The sequence below is a fragment of the Protomyctophum parallelum genome, assembly GCF_964188405.1.
Source record: "Protomyctophum parallelum genome assembly, chromosome: 6".
Taxonomy (NCBI): Eukaryota; Metazoa; Chordata; class Actinopteri; order Myctophiformes; family Myctophidae; genus Protomyctophum; species Protomyctophum parallelum.
Window position 1 is genome coordinate 6,063,389 of NC_139701.1, and position 23,189 is coordinate 6,086,577.

Sequence of the window (23,189 nt, forward strand, 5' to 3'; positions counted from 1 at the left end):
TCTCCTCTGTTGAGCCATAGTGTAACTGTGAGCCCCAGGCCTGTGGCTCTCCTCTGTTGAGCCATAGTGTAACTGTAAGCCCCAGGCCTGTGGCTCTCCGAGGGTCAGGGAAATTTATTGCAGAAACTTTAAGCCTTCAGTGGTGAGTCACTGGCCCTACCCCGTTCTGTTTCCTTTGGGATTTAGGGGACTAGAGTAGGAGATGAGATTACTGAGTAACTTCCAAAGTGTTATGCCATAGATATAGATATAGCATGTATGTGTGGCAGGGTATTTATTGCAAATAGTCCGGTGATGTCTGTGTGTAACCGTCAACAAAACAACGGGAGAACCGATGGGCGTATTTTCATGGGAGTGCATGGTGGTCAGTGGGCCGCCTTGAAGAAATTACCAACTGTGTGTGTGTGTGTGTGTGTGTGTGTGTGTGTGTGTGAGAGTGAGAGTAAGAGTGAGAGTGAGTGAGCGTGTGCGTGTGCGCGCACGTGTGTGTGTGTGTGTGTGTGTGTGTGAGAATGATCAGGAGGCTGGCCTGAAGAGATTAAGGCTGAATCCAAAGGTCCAGTCTGTCCAGAGTAGAGGACTCTGCCCCATGCCGACATCAGTCTTACTGTAAGTACTGTGACATTAAGTTGAGTGCTTTGCATCATTCATTATAATATAGGCTAAAGTCTGCAACGGCACATGGCCGCATGACTAATGACACAGGATTTCAGACTACACTCGTTGCTCTGGACACGCCCAACGACAAGCTGCTACGCCACCGGAAGCAACATGCTGCACTGGCTAATATTATTGTGCATTTTATTTGATAATAACAGCACTCACGCAATTAAGGGGCCATGGGCTTTTATCATTTGATCCAGTCATTCAGGCGCTTGCTTTGCAGGACATGTACAAGAGGTAAGCAACAGAGATATGTAGAACAAGAGCTATTGGCATGGGCAGGGGTGCAGTGGTTAATTATTGCCTTCCTATCTGGGACGATCACCTGAGCGTTATGGAGACTAATAATAAGGCTTTGGATTCAGTGACACAGTAAGTAAAACAAAAACTTGCAAAGCTGTTACACAGCAGCAGTACCACATCGTGTCCTCTGAATTCACATCTGTCCGTGACACTTATCAAGTCGTAAACTGTTCTTACAACTATAATGTTTTGTTTAGTTGGTCGAAAGCCCCATAACACTGGGGCTGTCTTTTACAAGGACAGGAAACTTGTAACACAGTAACTTTATAGACCACAGGCCACCGGATGGACTACTTAATTTTACAATTCTGTTTAGGGGTCTTTCAAATGACAAGCAAAACCTCAACGCAATGCGGAGGGCACACCCACACTGACACTTTGGTTATAAAACAAGCGCATGCGTGCACCAAGAGTCAGCAGCAACTAAGCGGTCTTTCATTCTGAACTCCATCCCTCGACAGTGAAGAATGTCTTCCTGTGGTTCTGTGGGCTCATCTCTGCTTTTTGTTATCCTCTGTTAACTGTTGACAGGAAGCTAAGCAGGACATCCGTTGTGACGTCTTACCGTGTGGTAGTTGATCATCTCCTGCAGGCTCTCTGCAAACTTTGACAGGCTGGACTGTGGACAGAGAAATGTGTGCATTAACCAATTGAGACCGATTTATACTTTGGCGTGCGTGTGCGTGTGTGTGTGTGTGTGTGTGTGTGTGTGTGTGACTGTGTGTGTGTGTGTGTGTGTGATGTGCTTGTAGATCTGTTATTTTCACACAAGAATTGGCAATATTTCAAAATAATTGAAAGTGGTTAAAACACAGGTCTGTGTATTAAAACAAATTAAAATTAGCTTCTAATATTTTAAACATTTTACTATTACTACTCGTAATACTATACAATAATATAATTATAATCATCAGCACAATATTCACGGTCAATGAGACAAGAACTTTGCATTCCTGCATAAACGGCCTCCTGCAGCGACACATTACACCAGCACAAAGCAAGCGTACGACTCGAGCAGCACCTGACGAGATGCACACAGTAAACTGTGAGTTAAGTTTAGCCTCCTGTCATTGAGGTATGTCTGAGAGGAAACGCTCTCAAGAGCACAGCACTGCTTTGGACATTTGGAATCAACAATGAAGTGTGTGGCGGGGTGTGTGTGTGTGTGTGTGTGTGTGTGTGTGTGAGAGAGAGAGTGAGAGAGTGAGAGAGTGAGAGAGTGAGAGAGTGAGAGAGTGAGAGAGTGAGAGAGTGAGAGAGAGAGAGCAATGTATTCCATGTAAATAATGCACTGTGGTTGAATGTGCGACCCCCAGGGGAGTGGCGGGAGGGGAAATATACAAAAAAGACAGAGACCGGAAGTGCAAGCCTCTCCGTGCAAAAATGTGTGGGAGAAAGACAACACGCCGTGTGGCCTTAAAAGGCTGTCTCTATTTTATTTGGACTCCATTGTATGCATAACTTAACTCATTTTGACCTGAGATCAGATTATACAAATGTCTTCTACATCCTATCCTGACAGTTTTCTGAAAAAGCTATGTTTCTATGTCGTTCTTCGATTTTTCAAAAATAGCAGACCTACAAGCTCGTAGCGTGCCACTCGGTGGCGCGCTATGAGCTTGTAGATCTGCTATTTTTCAAAAGGGGTTCCCGCCCAAAAATGGGTTAAGTGAGATGAAGAAAAAATAAACCCTATTCATCAAGACCGACAGGGGCTGATAAATAATAAACGAAATAAACGAAACAAGTGAAAACCCTGTAGACAAGTTATTTAGTGTTATATAGGTGAAGACTGTACTATAGTTGTTTACCTCGATGACCTCATCTTTGGTGGACGACTGGGCCAGCTCCCGGATGCCGCTGACAAACTGTTTGTTGGCTGTGTTGTAGGCTTTGCCTGCATCGATCATCCCAATGCACAACTTCACCAGCTAGAGAGAGCACAGCAGAGACAGAGCCAGGGGAAAGACAGAGAAAAATGGAGGGAATGAGGAAGAGAGGAGGGCAGAATGGAGGAGAGTGAGTTAATAGTGAAACGGCTCTTGTTAAAGCTTATTACGGGCAGTGTTTCATATTCAAACACTAGATAAATGTGTTGCTGACAATTAATATTCCTTTATTTCTCCTGCCCTGGAAGAACGTTGTCTGAGTATGTAGGTTATTTTTCAGCTGTTCATGAGCATTTACTTCAAACACAAATGGCAGCTGTGCCCGTAGCAAAACAGCAGCTTTCTCTCTCTTGGACTGCAGCAAAATGGGGTTAGGTCATTTGCGCTTACGGATATACTAACTAAGGAGTTGTGGCAGTACAGAGGGCATTTCTCATTCAAAGAGATGATTCTTTTGAACAGATAAAAAGATCAGAGAGACGACCCATGCCTTTTTCAGAATACATTTTATTCTGAAGATGATATGGACCCTGAAGGAAATACATGTCAAGAGGCAGCCTCTTTTGCTTTTTCCATTCAGCTTTCCCAGGAACCCAAGTCATAAAATCAGGCCTATACCATCACCGCAACAGACTTAGATATCTAATATGTCCAACACAGACAGACCTCCTGGGTGCTTTATGTAAAGTGTATCTCTGCAAAAAACATTTTATATCACATATATTCTTGGCAATTAACAAGGAGCCTTTCTCCCCTCTGACTCATCAGCGGTGAGGATAATACCAGGTTACGTAAACGCAGTAACAAACCTTGGCATATCTCCCAATTTCCTCTCACACTGGAGGCAGTGCAGAGGCTCAACACTCAACACGCTGTGGCCTAAATAATGACGCTCACTCATCTGCTGCCTAAAATACTACAGAACTCGTTGTGCATGTGTGGGCTGCGTGGGTTACAGCTACAATGATAACACAGAATATTTAACCGCACACTGTATATATAAGTCATGGGAGGGAACACCATTTGTGACCAAATTGGACTGCCATTGGATTTTTCTGAATTCTCGTTTTTTCATGTCATATGAAAGCAGGGAATCATAGCTTCAAATTGACATATTGGTTGTTCAGTTTGATAAAACAGGCTTGATAAAGGTTCACTTATGTGGTCTCTAACATTACCCTAGCTACATGTTTATCGTTTAAGCATTTATATCATGTACATTCGATTTCAGCTCTGATACTTATTTCAGACATGCTCTAGTATGTGAAGAGTCTGCCTGTGATATGAACTCATAAAAATTAAAAAGAAAAAAAAGGTTTTCTCCTCTGGTGAAAAGCTGGAATTTGCGTGATGGTATAGGTTCTCAGTCAAATCTGGTCACATTTCATTGCAGGTTTTGCATTTCATATCAACAAGTGGGTGTTGAAGATTGTTTTTTTTTAATCACAGTATAAGCTAGGTATTGTCTTTTAAATCTATCTACGTACGTCCACACGTTATGGAACGCAAACAGAATTGTGTACTCCTCCACCTCCTCCTTCCAGAAGATTCCCTCATCTTCACTTGAATCCTTATAAGCCAAGCTAAGAGAAACTAAGGCCCATATGGTGCACGTTCCATCGCCTTGTGTGTCCATCCACTGGTTCAGTCATCCTCATGGGTTTAGCCATTTAGGATTAGGGTACAGAGACAGTAGGATAATATAATGCTATAATGCTGCCAGTAATGGCTACTCTCCTGCTTGTTAGTTCATAAAGTGTGCTAGAGTGTGCTAGAGTGTGTCTAGTGTGCTAGAGTGTGCTAAAGTGTGCTAGAGTGTGGAGAGCTACAGTACTTAAGGGTTGGTAGGTTAATACAAACAATAGGCTTACAGCTGATCTGTCAGGTAGGGAACTATCTAAACTAATACTTTTCGTAGTGGGGATAAAAAAGTGAAGACTGAAAAGTGAAGACAGAAAAGTTAAGACGGCAAAGATAATTTGACTTAATTTATTTGGAATATCATTTCACTGAGTGAGAGACGCTAAATGTTTTTGAAAGGTGGTGCTGATCTGCTGAGGTTGAGAAAATAACATGCGGTGGGCGTGTCTAGCTTGATTTTCATCATTGCAACAGAGCTTGTTCCTTGTAGACCTGCCCATATGCTGTTGTATAATATAATACGCCTCTTGATGTTGTGTACTCATACCTGACGAAGACCCACAGTGGTCGAAACGTTGTTACCAATAAGAGATGTTCCTGACCACCGGAGAGACGGGTGGCAGCCGGAAATTAGACGGCAACCGGGAGCAGTATGGGTTAGCGCCCCAGCCTGTGTCTTCCGTGAGGAAGAAGCCCAACAAACCCACGGTGAGGCCTTTAGGAGGGCCATGCAAGCCTCAAGCGGAGCCGGCGGCACCACCAAGGGCAAGGTGGGGCCTGCGGAACCGTTGCGGCTTGAGAATCCACCATTCCTGAATAAAGTGCCTGGTGCTGGGAGTCTGGTGCAACACATAGGGCCTGACCTGGTGAGAGCAGGAGTGGACCTGGTGAGACGTAGGAGGGGCCCGGACAGGTGTCAACCCACAGAGCCTAGTCCTTCCATGTGCCAGAATGGTACCTCCCAGTCCCGGCAGAGTAGTTCAGGAGGAATGGATTGTGTGGCCCTGGTTTTTCCCTAATGGGACTTATCGAGGGTAGCTACTGGGACGTAAGTCGGGACTTGATCACTCCCGGCTGGGTCACCTGAGTGAGGGGTATGATGTTGCGAGACCCGAAACCCCGATGACCTTGGGATACATCACTGAGGATACGTCCCAGGTGCATCCATTTATGTATGTACTATGTATTTTGTTATAGGAGCTACAAATCAGTGTGCGGACATCCCTTCCTTTTTCATTGTACGTATTTTTGACCAGCACCTGTAGAATTTCTGGAGATGTGCGTGCTTCCTGTCGTATCCTATATGAGAAAATAACACCCATCTATTTGTATTTGGAAGATTCTTTCGATTCTTTATGGTACGACTATTAACTGACTGACTCCCTGCCTTGCCAGCGCCATGGTGACAATTATTGTGAAATTGTTATTTGAGCCATACTGTACTGTATGTATGACTAAGTGGTGGGTCATACACATACAGTACATTACCTACAGTAGAGAGGGCTCGCTCAGTGAGAACTCAGTCAGCCCTGGAGACTGACACCTACAGTAACTTCTCTAGTCTATGGAATGCCTACAGACACCGGAGTGACCCAGGGTGCATACAAGGAAGCAGGGTGCCGCGCTTCAGCAAGAACAACAACAACACCTACTAACTCTACCAAACAATCTTATATCTGAGGATCCACATTAATGAACTTTGTGTTTCTGGGCAAACAGATGCCTTTCATGTTTTATTTTTCCAAGAACACCTCTCATAAAATAACAACACTCTTGTACAGTAAGTATGCTGAGGGTTTGGGACATCGATAGGCTAGGAAAGGACAGAGACCACCGGCATATGGAGAAGACAATTTATGGTTTGTAAATGAACAGCAAATGTATATGGTGGTGACACATGCCATGTACAGTATACACCTATCGCAGTCTTAAATAACTGCGACCAAGTCCTTTGGGTTTCACTGAGGTTATATATTTGCAACAGGAATTTTGACAGAGTTTTGCGACCCTGGTGGCTATCCTACAAGATTCTAATTATGCAAATGTAGGGTATAAGATGAGACTATTAACAGATACTGAAAGCTGTACCCACAAATGCACCAGAAATACCGGATGGGTGGGTGAGCACATTAGCATTAGCGCTGCCACTAACAGAAGTTATGTAATATACTACATTACAGATCAAAAACTATCTACACTACAGTATCTGTTCTATGGCAATATTAAGACTGGGTACAAGAAACAACCGATCATGGCGCTGTGTTTTTACTACCAACTTATAGATAAAAAAAAAAAAAAACTGAAAAAACTCCAGTCAAGATCAGTGTGGGATGAGCACAGTGTAACGGTTTAACCCATTCTGACCTGAGATCAGATTCATACGAGGTTTCCACTGGACACAACACTGGTCTGATGAACCCATTCTGACCTGAGATCAGATTCTAAAAATGTCAGTTGTTCTTCGATTTAAAAAAAAAATCACACCAGTGTGAACCAAGTGGTGCAACTCCCGTGCGTCCAGCAGGTGGCAGCCATGTCACATACTTCTCTCGTTCCATGCTCACACAGACAGACACACACACAAACAAACACGTGCAAGGCATTGTAAGCTGGACGTAGAAGTGGTTTGCACCACTTAAAAATAGCAGACCTACAAGCTCGTATCGCGCCACTCGGTGGCGCGATATGAGCTTGTAGATCTGCTATTTTTAAATAGCTAAAGCACGACATGATGCTGACACCAAAATGGGTGCCCGTTCAGAATGGGTTAAATATGCCCAGATAAAGAATTGGTCACATCCTAAATTAACATATCAAACACTAAACCCTGGTTACAGTTACCGACGATATAAAAAAGCTTCTAAATGGAAAGGAATTGGGCATTTAAAATGAATGACGCACGGGAAAACACATTCTGAGAGAAATACACCAACAAAAGCTAAAAAAAAGTGAAGCAGCTACTCAAGGATGACGACGCAGGGGAGGCGTGGCGTAGAATAAAGACAATGCTGTTGACCTGAGCCAGTGTTGTCAGATTTTGCAAGGGAAATAAGCAACCTTACCTACGAAAACAAGCCCAAAAGAAGCAACTAACACATGAGCACTGTAAACCTATATACTGTACATCGCCATTTGAAAATAGCCAATCTACTGACTTGAACTTACAGTGGACCAAATATCTGGGCATTTTATGAGACTCACAGAAGATCCTATTTCAAGCCCAACAGGTACTGGAGAGAGGGTGATACATACGAGTGCTTAACATTGGAGGAGGCGTGGTGTACCCTCTCCCAAATAAATACTAGGAAATCCATCGGTCGTGATGGAATGAAATGTTATGTTCAGCAAGGTACTGCACACCACTGACACAGTAAAACCACACCACTGGCACAGTGAAACCAAACCACTGTTTTTACTGGAATATGCTGCAGAAGCACTGTTAGTAGTTATTAAGCTCTTTCAAGCATCACCCTGATAATTCTGAGGTTACCTACTGTACCTAAAAAGACAAATCGTATGTGGGTAGATGTGAGGGGGTGTACAGTAAGTATGTACTTTGTTGTCATAACAGAGGAACTATCCAGTCATCACTCATCAGACTTTGAACCCCAACGACCTAGCTTTGCTGCGTGTCTTCCCACCATATCGCTCCCGCTTTCCTGTCTAACTACTGTAAAATATATCAATAAAGGCAAAAAGCCCCCAAAAGTATCTTTAAAAAATAAAAAAATAAAAAAAATACAATATATGTATGAATTTGGCCGCAGATCCCATCTCAAAATAATTTTGTTCCAGGGACCCCCCCCCCCTCCAGAAGCAAAGATTTAAGTTAAAAAGGTTAGCTTTAAGGGGCACGGTGGCACAGTTGGTAGTGCTGTCGCCTCACAGCTAGAAGGTCCTGGGTTCGACTCCCGCTCGGGGCGCTGTGGGTGCTGGCGGCGTGTTTCCTCCTCCGTGTCATCAGTGCCCATACCTGAAGGCGGGTTGGCGAAAGGGCCTTTCTGTGTGGAGTTTGCATGTTCTCCCCGTGTCCCCTAGGGTAGGTAGCCTCACAAAAAAATGCAGTAATCCTGGTCTCTAAACTGCCTCCCCCTGGCCAGCCGGGGTGCCTGATGGAGGGGAAAGGAACTGGTTGGAATAACGTGTTCCTTCCACGCGCTACGTCCAACCAGGGAAACTCCCCCCTGTCAGGTGTAAAGGAGCAACTTGGACACTCAAGCATGAAGGAAGCATGAGTTCAAGTCCGTTGCTCTCCCCAGGTTGGTGGAGGGTGTGTAGAGCCCAGGATCACATTAGATGATTGACACAGGGGTGAAAAATGGGTTACAAAATCGTGGGATAAAAAAAAAATATATAAATTAAAAAAAAGAGTTAGCTTTAAAATATATATATTCGACAAACTCACAGCACGGCACGAAGTACAGCATATTCAAGCTATGAGCTTATAAATCTGCTATTTTTGAATAGCGGGTCACGTGACATGGCCAAAGCATTTCCGGGGGTCCCCAGCCAAAAACATTGAGAACCCCTGATTTACGTGACTGAAGGAATGCACCTCACTGCAGTGCATAGCTGGATAAAACCAGGCGAACTCAAGGAGCCAGGAAGGGGAGGAGGGGAGCAGGGTGGCACACTGATTAAGAAAAAGTCGGACGAATGAAGGTTTGACCCCTGAGTCAGCTGAAACGTGTCCTACAACACTTTGTTCTTGTTAACCCCTGAAGACCCGATTCTACAAATGCATTCTAAAATCAGTAGTTCTCAAACCTTTCCATGCCCAAATGTATAGATATATTTGGCCGGGCACCGCCATCTGAAAATGTTTTGTGCGAGGAGGGACGCCCGGAAGAGAAAATTCGACAAATACTTTTTGCTAAAATGTTCATGAACAAGCATGCAGTGTGGCACAAAGTGCTGTTTGTAAATCTGCTATTTTTGAATAGCCAACGCTAAAAACTAAAATGACAAATACTTTCCCGGTTTTAATCGGTTACGGTTCATCTGAATCTTGTTAAGTTTCCCTACCTGGTTGAATGAATATTTTATATGGAGTCCCACTGGTCTGAAATAAACATTATAAATAAACAATCAACTGTGATTGGACCAGAGCAGCCTGCTCTGGTCAAATTCGGTCAGACCAGTTCGGTCTCTGTAAATCCATGATGGTTAATATTGTCTCAGTCTGTAACATCTCTGAGAAACATATCCCTTGGAAAAGAAGATTTAATATTGGCTTAATTAAGGGTGTGTTGTCTTAACATGGCTAAGCGCAAATATGCATGTGTGTGCGTACATGCTGGTTTCTAAGAACTCTACCCTTTGTCACCCATTTCCTGTCCTTTTTTCACACACACACACACACACACACACACACACACACACACACACACACACACACACACACACACACACACACACACACACACACACACACACACACACACACACACACACACACACACACACACACACACACACACACACACACACACACACACACACACACACACACACACACACACAGATTCTTCCTCTTCATGCAAGGAGAGGAAGTGACATTGAGGGCTGAGTCACATGTCGCTATGAGGAGAAGGGTGGAACTCTGCTAGTCCAACAACAATGAACGTTGACCTCCAGGAACCGCTAGTGATGTGACCTGCTGCCTGCCAGCTGATCTCAGGTCTGTAGGGAACCGTTAACTTACAAGGACGGAGGGGTGGGGTTTGGTATGGGACCTGTGTGAACATTGACTGTATATCCATTGTGTGTGTGATCGAGTCGAGTGAGTGAACCTCTGCATGAAATCCTATCCTAATCTAGGATTTGTAGCCATGCAGATTGCAGGCTGTGACCATTGCTTTTACGAAATATCCGAGATCATTGGGGTAATCTGAAAGATTGGACATGTGTTCCATCGCTAGTTTGACCAGTTGAACTTCAAATACTCTTTCATCTTAATTGATGCCTCAAATGCTTCAGTTGGAGTACATTTTGCTCTCAGTTGGTCCGGCTGGCCGGTAACTGAACCGGGGACTTCGCTGACAGGCAATAGAGCCAAAGTGGTTATTATGAGAAGGATTCCAAAATGCTGACTGAAAGCTACAGGTCCAGCTGCACTTTGCTTTTTTAACCCATTCTGACCTGAGATCAGATTCATACGAGGTTTCCACTGGACACACACTGGTCTGATTAACCCATTCTGACCTGAGATCAGATTCTAGAAATGTCAGTCGCTCTTCGATTTTTCAAAAATAGCAGACCTTCAAGCTCGTATCGCGCCACTCGGTGGCGCGATATGAGCTTGTAGATCTGCTATTTTTCAATAGCTAAAGCATAACATGATGCTGACACCAAAATGGGTGCCCGTTCAGAATGGGTTCATCACTTGAACCCTAGAATCCATATTCTGGGGGAACATTAGCAGATCTACAAGCATTGTGAGCTCGTACTTTTACTTTTTTTCTTCTTCTTTTTGCCACTATATAAATGCAGTCCATGATCCATTTTAGAATAAGGTCGCGAATACAAGCGCCCGAAATGAGTTTTCTCCGACGGGTGGCTGGCATGATCTCCCTTAAAGATAAAGAAGAGTAGGGGCGCTGCTCCTTCGCCTGGAAAGGCGCCATCTTAGGTGGTTCGGGCATCTGGTTAGGATGCCTCTCGAGTGTCTCCCTAGGGAGGTCCTCGACGCACGTCCCACTGGGAGGAGACCCCGGGGCAGACCGAGGCGCAGTTGGAGAAAACACATCGACACTGGCCTTGGATAGTCTCGGGATCCCCCAGGAGGAAGTCACTAATGTAGCTCTGGAGCTCTCTGGTGGAGCTGTTGCCCCCGCGACCCGACTACGGATAAGCGGTTGAAGATGGATGGATGGATGATCCATTTACCAAATACATGCATGATATGTACAGTATTAGATGTAACGCATGTATATTGGTAAATGGAAAATGTATGTATTTCACATCCACCCATTCACACACCGACCGCAGAGGAAACAATGCAAGGCACGGACGGCACCACCCTGCTCATCAGGAGCCGTTAGGGGTTCAGTGTCTTGCTCAAGGACACTCCGACACATAGCCAGGAGGAACCGGGAATCCAACCTGGAATCTTCGGATTCCAAGACGGCCGCTCTACCACCCGAACTATTGAATTTCTCCATAGCGGTCATTAATTAATGTGACTTGCCTGGTTTAATAAAAATAAAGATTGCTGTAGTGTGTGTCTTGCTCAAGCTCACTGTAGCAGGGATAGACATGTTGCTCTGCTGTGGGTATAGATTATAGAACCTGTGATTTTGTGGTTAAGCAGCACTAATAACCCATCTTTATTCAGCAGGCCACCCCTTCCACCACATTGAGCAATAACACAGTGAAGTTTCAGTTTCAGTTTCAGTTCAGTTGAGCAACAACACAGTGAAGCAACACGTATTGGTTCAGTACCATGGTGTGTGTTACGAGGTCAGTACTCACTTTGTCAAGTTTGGACTCCAGCTCACCCACATCCCCCTCCACTTCCTCTATGGTGGCCCTGTGAGGACAGAAAGACAGTGAGTGAGTTAACTGAGACCATTTCCCCCGATGAATCTGCTAAAAAAATTAAGTTTTGAAAAGATAACATTTTCAATCTTTTTTTTTTACCGATTACCTTTACCCTATCTGGAATATTAAAGTCAATAACATACTGGGAACAAATCCTCAAAAGCTGCTGTAAGCCTGCACTGTACGGGGAAATGATAACCAAATCGTCCGCGTACATAAGATGGTTCACATTCACAACAGTATTACCGATAACACAGCCAGTTTTACAGAGGTTCAGGTTACTAGATAGATCATCCATGTACAGATTAAGGAGATAAAATCCCCCCCCCCCCCCCCCTGTCTGACCCCATTCCCAACATGAAATGGTTCCGATGCAGTATTGCCCCACTTCACCTGCATCAGCTGATGTGCATACCAAAAGGCTTAAATCCTTATAATGTACTTGGGTACCCCTCTTTGGCACATTCTGTGGTAAACGTGTAAGTTGTACACTGTATAGGCCAGGGACACCAAGACACAACGCCGGTCTCGTTACAGTTCTGTACTACTGTATGTGCACCATTATTCTGGGTTCAAATCTGTTCAACATTTAAGACATTCATTCTCTCTGTGCTATATTTTGAGTAGCAGCTGGATTGATGGTTGCATCAATACTTCCATTACAGTACCCATGTTCTTGTTGTTGTTGTTGTTTGTTGTTATGCATTCTTAGATGTCTAGTAGTACATTGGAAATAAAAGCTTTATCCATTTGGAAAATATGTGCAAATATGTCATCTACGTGTATTTGTATTTTTGACAATAAACTAATTTGAGTCAATTTGCTAAAAAGAATGCATTACTAAAGAGGGTTGATTATACAAACATTACCGTTATGTGCATTATATCTGTACTTTGTTTTTCTGTCTTTCTAAGATTTTATCAACTATAGGAGACCACTTTTCTAGGTCAGAGCATGGTTCAATAATTCTATTGTAGGTATTGGACTGGGACTGTCTGCCTTCTTCATCCATTCTGTATGCACAACAATCTCCTGACCTCAACTGGATGACAAAGTCCTGCCTCCTGACTGACTGACTATCACATCTAAATTTCTAAAAGGACCATTTTATTGAGTATTTACAATTATGATGAAGCAAGTACTTTTAGACACATTATTAGTACACAGCACTGAGGTCACTTTAACATTAAGTATATTATAGTAGTAGTATATATATATATATATATATATATATATATATATTTAACCATCAAAGTGGAAATCATGATGAATCATGAAAGGAAAGGACAAGCCAAGATCGTCAGATAACGTCAGGAAAGAAAAAGCCAAGCTGTTATCTGTGTTTTCAGGAGGACTTTACATTGTAAAGGGGTTATTGCATGGATACAACCACCAGTCAAATAACATAACATAACATTGAGTCTTTTGTACATCAACAGCAGTAAAAATGCCCTCAAGGTGCAAGGTGCAATTCAAAGTGCAATTCATCTATTGCGAATCAATGTACTGTAACCCATTAATTAAAACCTGAGGCCGATACCACAAATGACTTGTAAATCAGTAATTCTCACCTCTCAGTTCTCACAACTTTCAATATAAAAAAAAATAGCCAACAGCTAAAATCTAAAAAGGACAGATGTTTTTTGCGGTTTTAATGGGTTTTAACATTATTTTAACCTAAAGCCTTTTCTTGTTCTTCTTTCTGTTGTGAGGTGTTGGACATAAAACCTCCCACTGTGTTCTGTCTCTAGAACTCGCTCTCAAACGGGCTCTACAAAACGACAGAACAGAACACTAGAATGAAAAAAAGAATAGAAAACTATAAGAACAAACAGAACAGCTTTATTATTTGTTAAATTCAAGATACAATTCACCAAGGTGCAAGAGATGTATCATCAGGATAGCAAAATGTCAGAACTGTAAGACTTAATTGCATTGCGGTCCCAGAATTAATAATAGCAGTGTGAGCAGAGGTGATGTATCATTCTAACTGATAACATAGTGACAGAAAGAAGCCAGAGTTTATCACACATTAAGTCGTTCCTCATCTGTGGTAGGAATCAAGGCGGGTTTGAAGCATGTGGATGTCAAAGGCTACTTTACTCTTCTGATGGAGCCATTAGATATAATCTGGAAATAGAAGGGAAGGAGTGTGTGAGAGTGAGAGAGAATTAATCTGTACTTGATTATATTATGTGTAACTAAAGTATATGAGTTCATCTGTGTGTGTGTGTGTGTGTGTGTGTGTGTGTGTGTGTGTGTGTGTGTGTGTGTGTGTGTGTGTGTGTGTGTGTGTGTGTGTGTGTGTGTGTGTGTGTGTGTGTGTGTGTGTGTGTGACTGTGTGTGTGCATGCTTGCGTGCGTGCGACCTTGCGTGCGTATTTATATAGTTATTCAAGGCATTTTAAAATGATTGTGCATTACTGTACATTCACCCATTCACATTCACACACACACACACACACACACACACACACACACACACACACACACACACACACACACACACTCACACACTCACACTCACACTCACACACTGAATGGCGTAAGAAACCAAGCAAGGCACCAGGTTGCAATTAGGTATGCCAATGTGCTCCGATCAATCGGCCACCGATCAGTGATCGGCCGATATTCACTCCAAATGACTTGATCGGCAATTTACCCTATCTGAAGAAACCGTCGTATGCCCTTTAAGTGCTATAAAAGTCAAATGAGATAATATAGTACAATATCATATATCATCGACAGGCCTAAACATTCTCCCCTTCCTCCCCACACACAAGGAACAGTTTTGAGGTGGGTTCTGACATATAATAATTCTAAAATATTAAAATGTTCCCCTTACCCACAAGACCGGTGTTGGTATCGAGCCGATCATGAGGAAAAACAATCGGTGATCGGCCCGAAAAAACCTGATCGGACCATCCCTACACTTTCATGCTCAAGGACACTTCGACAGTATGTCTGGGGGAGCCTGGTCCGACCGATGTGATGATGTGGACCGATGTGTGTGTGACTGTGTGTGTGTGTGTGTGTGTGTGTGTGTGTGTGTGTGTGTGTGTGTGTGTGTGTGTGTGTGTGTGTGTGTGTGTGTGAGAGCTCGTATCTTGAACACGAGCCATGGGGATTAAGAGAGACCCCAGCCAGTGTAACAGCAGGTGGGCACTAGTCTCAGTCTGAGCCTCCTCCAGCTGTTTCTCTCACTCGTCTCGTCTCACACGGACAGACTGCAACATCTGCTCACTGCCGGCCGGGGGAAAACATCTGCACCCAGACATCCAGCTAAGTACTGTAGGGTGGATGTCCTGCTCACTACAATGTGAGCATACTGCATGGTGCCTACTGTATACGACAATATAACTCTGTAAAACAGTATACTACTGTAGAGTGTAGACTATGGTAACACATCTGATCTAACATTACGTTTCGGTATGAAATGGAGCAAAAAATGCATTCATTGAGTGCATTGGCTTTCACTTAAAACATACCGAGTTCTTCCGATACCAATACCAGTATCGGAAAACCTGCCAATAATACTGCCTAAAATGCTGGTATCGGCGAGTATGGCAGTCTATGCCATTCCGATACCATGTATTAACAGTAATATTTTGAATTGATGTTGCACTACCATTTTATATTTTTACTGTACAATTTACATTGTGGAGCAGCATTACTTACAGCACTAACTATTATGAATGGATTTGTCATTTATTCCTATATCTTTGGTTCCCGAATCCCAAACCATTTTGGGCGGGAACCCCTTTTGGTGTTAGCATTATGTTATGCTTTAGCGATTGAAAAATAGCAGATCTACATCTACAAGCACGACTGACGTAGAAACATAGCTTTTTCAGAAAACTGTAGAAGACATTTTTAGAATCTGATCTCAGGTCAGAATGGGTTAAACTTTTGTATTTCAACGATCCCCATAACTCTGAGAATGTACAAATGGAATGGAACCAAATGGTCCAGAAACCCTGGCGGTCCCTGGATGACTGATATGAAAACGGTACTGGGAAGGAGAATTCAGAACATCTCTATAAACATCCAACGTCATAAAGTATGATCTCTCTGAACACATACAGCACAGCTACAAGGCTACAGCTGAGCTGACCCATCTTCTGCAGTGGGCTCAAAGCTCTCTCTATGCATTTGGCTCACTGACGGCATCCTGTGTCCAGCATTGTGAGCCTCTAGAAATGTCAGGAACTGTTGAGCCAAGAGGCTCACAGTTCACACAGCCTGTGAGACGGTCCACATGACAGAAATCTGGCTCACAGGGGCTGTCTTACACAGTATAAGTTAGGTTCAGATTAACAAGCCTTTTTGCCACAGCGAATATGTAACATTGCTGGATGAATATAGCTGGCATAGGCAGTGGATAGGCATTCACACATGTCCCCGTGTGAATCTGTATTCCGTTCCATACTGTAGTAGGTCATTGCTTCTCAAAGATTTCACGTCAAATTGATATGGCCATGACTTGAAAATATTTTGTGACACTCCATAAGAGAAGTTTTGTCAGCATAAAACATTAAATACAAATATCAGATCTATAAGCTTGCTCACAGCACAAAGAAATAGGGCATACAGTAAGTGTTTAAACTGTTTCTCATTTTTATGGGGCTCCCCTGAGGGTCCCCAGACGACCCTTTGAGAACTAGTGCCTGTACATGACTGTTCCCACATTGAGATGATTTTTTTATTTTATTTTTTTTATCCCACGATTTTGTAACCCATTTTTGTCTCCACCAGGCCGAAGGCATGTGGGGAGAGTATGTTTTGCACTCCGTCCGTCCGTGTGTGTGTCCGTGTGTGTGTGTGTCCGTGTGTGTGTCCGTGAACAGCTAATCTCGGCCACCGTTAACCCGGTCGATGCCATATTTTGCACACACACTCCCTGGATGCCAACCATGAACCTCTGCCCCAAACTTTCCAGAACGGCCTGTTATAGCGCCACCAGGAGGCCGCTTTGTGCAAAACAAGTTTTTGCACAGTACACCTACAGATTTTGTCCAAACATCACGCAAATTGGTACACAGTCTCTCTAGAGCCATTCAACGAAACGGGTCTTTCAGATTTATCAGACTCCATCCTGATTGGTTAAGATTGGCTTCCAAAGTTCACAGGAGTGCTCAGTTTCAAACAAAATGCTGCAAATCATGAACACATCGCGTGATTTCCGTGAAATTGTGCACCCACATTCCCACTAGGCCGAGGACGAAATGCCACATGAACAATTTCAACTCAGCCTCAAGGTGGCGCTATAACTGGCCGAAAAGTGTTTTTACCTCTAACTGCACGGATCTGTGGATAACCTGGTGGAGACCTGTGCCCGGAAGGGCACTTTTTCTAGTTCACCCCTGTGTCAATCATCTAATGTGATCCTGGGCTCTACACACCATCCGCCAACCTGGGGAGAGCAACGGACTTGAACTCATGCTTCCTTCATGCCTGAGTGTCCATGTTGCTCCGTTACACCTGACAGGGGGGAGTTTCCCTGGTTGGACGTAGCGCGTGGAAGGAACACGTTTATTCCAACCAGTTCCTTTCCCCTCCATCAGGCGCCCCGGCTGGCCAGGGGGAGGCAGTTTAGAGACCAGGATTACTGCATGTTTTTGTGAGGGTACCTACCCTAGGGGACACGGGGAGGGAGAACATGCAAACTCCACACAGAAAGGCCCTTTCGCCAACCCCGCCTTCGGGTATGGGCACTGATGCGGGTATGGGCACTGATGCGGAGGAGGAAACACGCCGCCAGCACCCACAGCACCCACAGCGCCCCGAGCGGGAATCAAACCCAGGACCTTCTAGCTGTGAGGCGACTGCACTACCAACTGTGCCACCATGCCCCCCACATTGAGATGAATTTAAGGTAGTGTATAAAGTGTATGAAGTAAACTAAAGCATGTGACACTAGGCATTTGGGGATGAGCAGTATTTGGGACAAACATCTGTATTTGCTAGGCTTGCAGACCAGCTAATTGAATAACTCTCTAGTCTCTGCACAGCACAGTGCACACACACAGGCTTGAGGCTTCATTTTAACATTTTGTTAATTCATGCGTGGACTTCATGGATTTCATGCATGGGCTTACAGGCCAGGACTCCGTTGTTGTAGTATGATATGATCTGAGTGCCTATGCTGTGTACTTGTGATGCAACATTACATTACAGTAACATAATTTAGTTAAAATAAGGTAATGAGTTACCAGAAGCAGGGACATTTGTGTTTGTGTAATGAATATCAAATAATATTCAGCGAATGATCTCTTAGTTACACCAAACAAAACACGCTAAGTAAATGAGACACATTCATTCTCAATCCAGCTGAGGGAGAAATATTAAGGAAATAAACCATGGTAAAGTTGGGATGTTTACGGAGCACAGAAAGCCAGCATTTGAGACCAGCACATATTCACACAGGACACAAACACTAAATGACCCTGTGTACTTGTGTGGCTTACAATATATAATGCCAGTGGGCTTAACCCATTTTGACCTGAGATCAGATTCTAGAAATGTCTTCTACATCCTGACAGTTTTCTGAAAAAGCTATGTTTCTATGTCAGACAGACAGACAGACAGACAGACAGACAGACAGACAGACAGACAGACAGACAGACAGACAGACAGACAGACAGACAGACAGACAGACAGACAGACAGACAGACAGACAGACAGACAGACAGACAGACAGACGTCTGACATACTCTAGCTCTCCAGCATGCCTCACTGGAGTAGTGAATGGAAGTGGTGAGCGTGTTTTGTTTTCCTCTGGAAGAGGGAAGGGCTGCACATGTAATCTTGTCTCACTGTGTGGGCTGCCTTCAGTGCCTTGCAGAGCAGCACTGAGAATTTAAGCTATATTTTCTCCACACTATAATGAATGATCTCTATTGTTTTGTCCATAATGAACAGAGAGAGACCCTCAACACAGGTATTGTTATTTATAGTCATAATTTGTGTCAAAGTCAAAGTTATAAATTATGTTCGCAAATGTCATTAACCCATTTAGACCTGAGAAAGGATTCTACAACATTTCTTCTAAATCCTGAGTTTTCTGAAAAACCCATGTTTCTATGCAGTGGTTCTCAAACATTTTCATGTCAAGGACCCCAAAATTATCTGTAATTGGCTGACGATCCCCCTCTGAAAATATGTAGTTTCAGGGACCCCCCCAGTAGCAAAGATTTGAGTTTTAAAACGCCACATGTTAACGACTTAAAAAAAATAGCAGATCTACAAGCTCGTAGCGTGGCATTCGGTGCCACGCTATGAGCTTGTTGTAGATCTGCTATTTTTCAATAGCTAAAGTGTTTAAAACACCAACAGGGGTTCCCGCCCCAAAATGGGTTAAGTCAGAATCTTGTTACAGACGCTGGTCTTGCACAATTAAAGTGAGACAGTGAGGCATAATCCCTCTCTCTCCAAGGCACAGTGGTTACTGCTTAGCGTTTGTGCCTCATCAGCAAAGCAACGATGCTGACTTGGCAAGCAAGTTGAAGCAACTGAAGATTTCAATCTCATTCCTTGGAAAACAACGTAAGCTTAGCTCGCCGGGGATGGGCACTATGGAACAAATTCAAATATCATATATATTTTTAGACCATATACCTCGATAAGGACATTGTGAATATGTGCTTTCACAAAAATACTAACACAATGAGATTTATTTCTAAATAAATAATTATCAGTAATGCCTAAGTCAAATAGAACCGCTAGAATAGTCGGGTCACTCGGTTCAGTGATTCAGTTTCATCACTCACTGTACTGTATACTGTAATGCAGCAGCAGCAGCGTACCTCCATTTTCAAAAGTATGTGCACGGCCCTAAATGTATGGATCTTTTCTACACCAGCTGCCAGAGATGAGCACCGACTCATAGATATCTATCTATATATATATATTATTATTTTTCTTCATATGTGACCAGATTTGACAGAGAGCCTGCCATCGCGCAAATTCCAGCTTTTCACCAGAGGAGAAAAACTCCCAAAATGAGTTAATAGCACAGGCAGACTCTTCACATACTAGAGCATGTCTGAAATAAGTGTCAGAGCTGAAATGTAAATATGAAATAAATGCTTAAACATGTACGGTAGCTATAGGTGTAATGTTAGAGACCACAGAACTGAACCTTTCAAGCCTGTTTTCTCAACTCGCTGTTTTCCGCAAGACAATACTCTATAAGCCATTTCTCCAAAAGTGGTGGGTCAAACTGAACAACCAATATGTCAATTTGAAGTTATGATTCCCTGCTTTCACAGGACATGAAAAAAATATTCATCATTCAAAACAGCACCCTCTTTTTATTGACGGAGTCAACAGTCTGGAGAGACTGCTGTCTGGGTGCCTGCCTGCGTGGCAACAGCACAGGGCAGTGCATGGAGTACCTCCCTCCAATGAAAGAGACCAAAGTTGGTCTCTTCAGTTGTCTTCAGTTGTCGTGATTGGACAGCTTATAAAAAGCGGTCAGCGGTCAAACTAATTTCTTACTTTGGACAAAGTGCTCCGTTTTGGTCACGAAAGCCACTTTGATCAATGCTAGAAGCAGTGCCTGTATTTGTGTTATGTTTTGTGCTACTTTCTGTCAAGAACTTCCTTGCAGGTGATTATTTTGACAAAATGCAGGAGGCAGCAGGACGTTGCTTTACTGAAAACGAGTACTTCCAAACTCTTCACCTGCAAGGAATTTCTTGACAGAAAGTACAAAGTAGCTTATAACATGTCTACAGTGGATTTTTAGGAAACAAACATTTTAGAAAGATGATAATTCAAGCTTTCCGTACAGATGCAATGTCAGTGAGTTTGACGTTGTTAATACAATGATTCAGATAGGACTTTTCTGTTTGGATGTATGGGCATTGGGCTGTCAGTGTCAATTGCAAATTGTGGCTAGTTGCCACCCTGCGATTAACTTAATGACAAGATGGCTGCCATGTGCATATGGTGGTCTATATAAGACTTCACACCTCTCACACCCACTCACATTATGTCTCAGTCAGAAAAGAAAGTGGAAAAGAGTGGAAAACAAATTGACAAATTGAAGAATGAGAGCAGGACAGAAAGCAACTGTGGTTTGGCAAGAGAAATAATGAATCGGAATGTGTCTGACATGCCTGATGATATCTCTAAAATATTGATATATATATATATATTGCACAGGCCATGTAACACTCTAACCAATAACCATTGAGAAGACGGAGAAGCTACTGTAATGGTGATCTTTGTGAACAAATTAGCAGTCTGTCCAAAAAATTGTCACTGCAAAAACAGTGCTATTCTTGGACGCAGCTTAGGCTGCTTCAGCTGCTTCTCAAGTGACAATGACCTGAATGGCTTGGCCTTTGAAAGGACAAGGATAGCTAGGGGTGTTCAAGAGCACATGCTAAACTAAACCAGTGTTCCTCACCAGTCTAAGCCTTAGCACTGTCTGTTGGTCCTAAATAGGAACTGGTTTGGTTAACTGAACACTGCCTGGTTGAGTGTAATTAGTCAAACAAACTCCATTCACTACCTGGCGGAATAGAAAGCTAGCAAAGTAGCAATAGACTGCGTGACAGGAGCTGGGAACCACTGAACTAAATAGTGGAAGGACTAACACAACAACAAACCGTGCAGGTACAGAGAATCCTCACAGTTGACAGCAGGATTAGTAGTAGATGAACACAGAGTGAATGACACAAACAAGTGACAGTCTGACAGGCAGCCTAGCAGGAGAACATGAGGAACATACAGCCAGACATCACTTCCTTTTTTTTCCAGTTAGAAAAGGAAGCTGCTGGAGAATCCAAATAACAAAAAGGAAATGCAGATATTAAACTATACAACTGGCCTCTGTGAAAAGACAAAAGTCTAGTTTCCCCCCATGGCTGATGGCTGTGAGATAGATAGATGAACCGTGCCCATCAGGGGATGGCTGAGCTCAGAGGAGCGCAGATGGAGCCGTCAGAAAACATGTTTACCAAACAGAACAGAACACTGACAACCCCATCGATCACTCTAGGGTGCCTTGCAAACGTTAATCTAACTATTCGGTTTAATAGATTTAAGATTTTAGATCAATAAACTATTTCATTATCATTTTTTAATTATAATTGCATCCTAATTTAGACAAGTCAGACAAACATTTTCGAATTCAAAAGCTAATCTACAAGCTCGCAACGCACTGTGAGCTTGAGAGTGAAATAAAATAGAACACTGGTAGACAGAACGAGTAAAAAACTGGGCCAATGGTTCCCTACCCTGTTCTCTTTTGGACCTGCAGTGCTGCAGTGCACTGCACACAAAGTCAATTTAATTTATGAAATCACCCAGATGGACAGGATGCACACGATAATCTACAAATTGTCTAGAGGACTTACTTACATCATTTAATTTAATATTTCTATATTATTAGATGTCACCTTTGATTCAGGGTCAGTTATCAATGAGATGACAATCTAAGTTCAAAAGTAGTACCAAGCTTCAATTGCTGGATCACAAATATTGCAAGTAAACCAACAGTAAGCAAGCCAAGCAATGTCAAAGGCTTAATAACAGGCCAGTCTGTCAGAGCAGCGGTAGGTCTTGGATCAGCCTTCCTGAACAGACGTAGCGTAGGCCAAAGCTAACAGACGCACACATAGAGATGCAAGGAGGATTATAATGGAGACAGCAAGAGCTAAGTATACAAACAAATAAGGCAAGCTGGTTAACAATTAAACTAGAGCTATCAAATAAATAATCAAGCTTCCTTCAAAAAGAAATCATCCACTTTGGGGTGGAATGAATTGATTTTAATCAGTAAAGCTAATAGAACTAGATGTTTTGATTTGTATTGATTAGATTTTAAAATACATAATCAATTTAGAAGTCATGGCTACTGGCTTTCCCGGTTTCAACCCATTTTAAAAATCGTGAAAATATGAATTAGGATTTAGAATAATAAAAACAAAAAAATTACGTCAGGCCTAAATGCCAATGGGGTTAAATTAAGGGTATGGGTGCCACAAGTCTGAAACACTTCGGCATGACGGTGACATCACTGACGTACTGTAACATTTGTATCTTTATTTTAGCCTTTTGCCAAACAGCCTGGAGGAGCTAGTATTGATGTTGTACTACCTGTCCGCTAGGCTGCCTGCATGAGTCAATATTTATTCATTC

General features: G+C 43.0%; 1 protein-coding gene across 1 annotated transcript in view; it reads right to left on the bottom strand.

Annotated features, from left to right (window-relative positions):
- The window catches only part of LOC310860518 (arf-GAP with coiled-coil, ANK repeat and PH domain-containing protein 2-like), a 103,907-nt gene that overhangs the window by 64,377 nt on the left and 16,341 nt on the right, over positions 1–23,189 (bottom strand). Inside the window, exons 2-4 of the mRNA XM_083767470.1 lie at positions 11,970–12,027; positions 2,778–2,897; positions 1,532–1,585 (exon numbers count right to left, since the gene is read on the bottom strand). Coding sequence (XP_083623596.1) covers positions 1,532–1,585; positions 2,778–2,897; positions 11,970–12,027 — 232 coding nt within the window. The remainder of the gene's footprint in view (positions 1–1,531; positions 1,586–2,777; positions 2,898–11,969; positions 12,028–23,189) is intronic.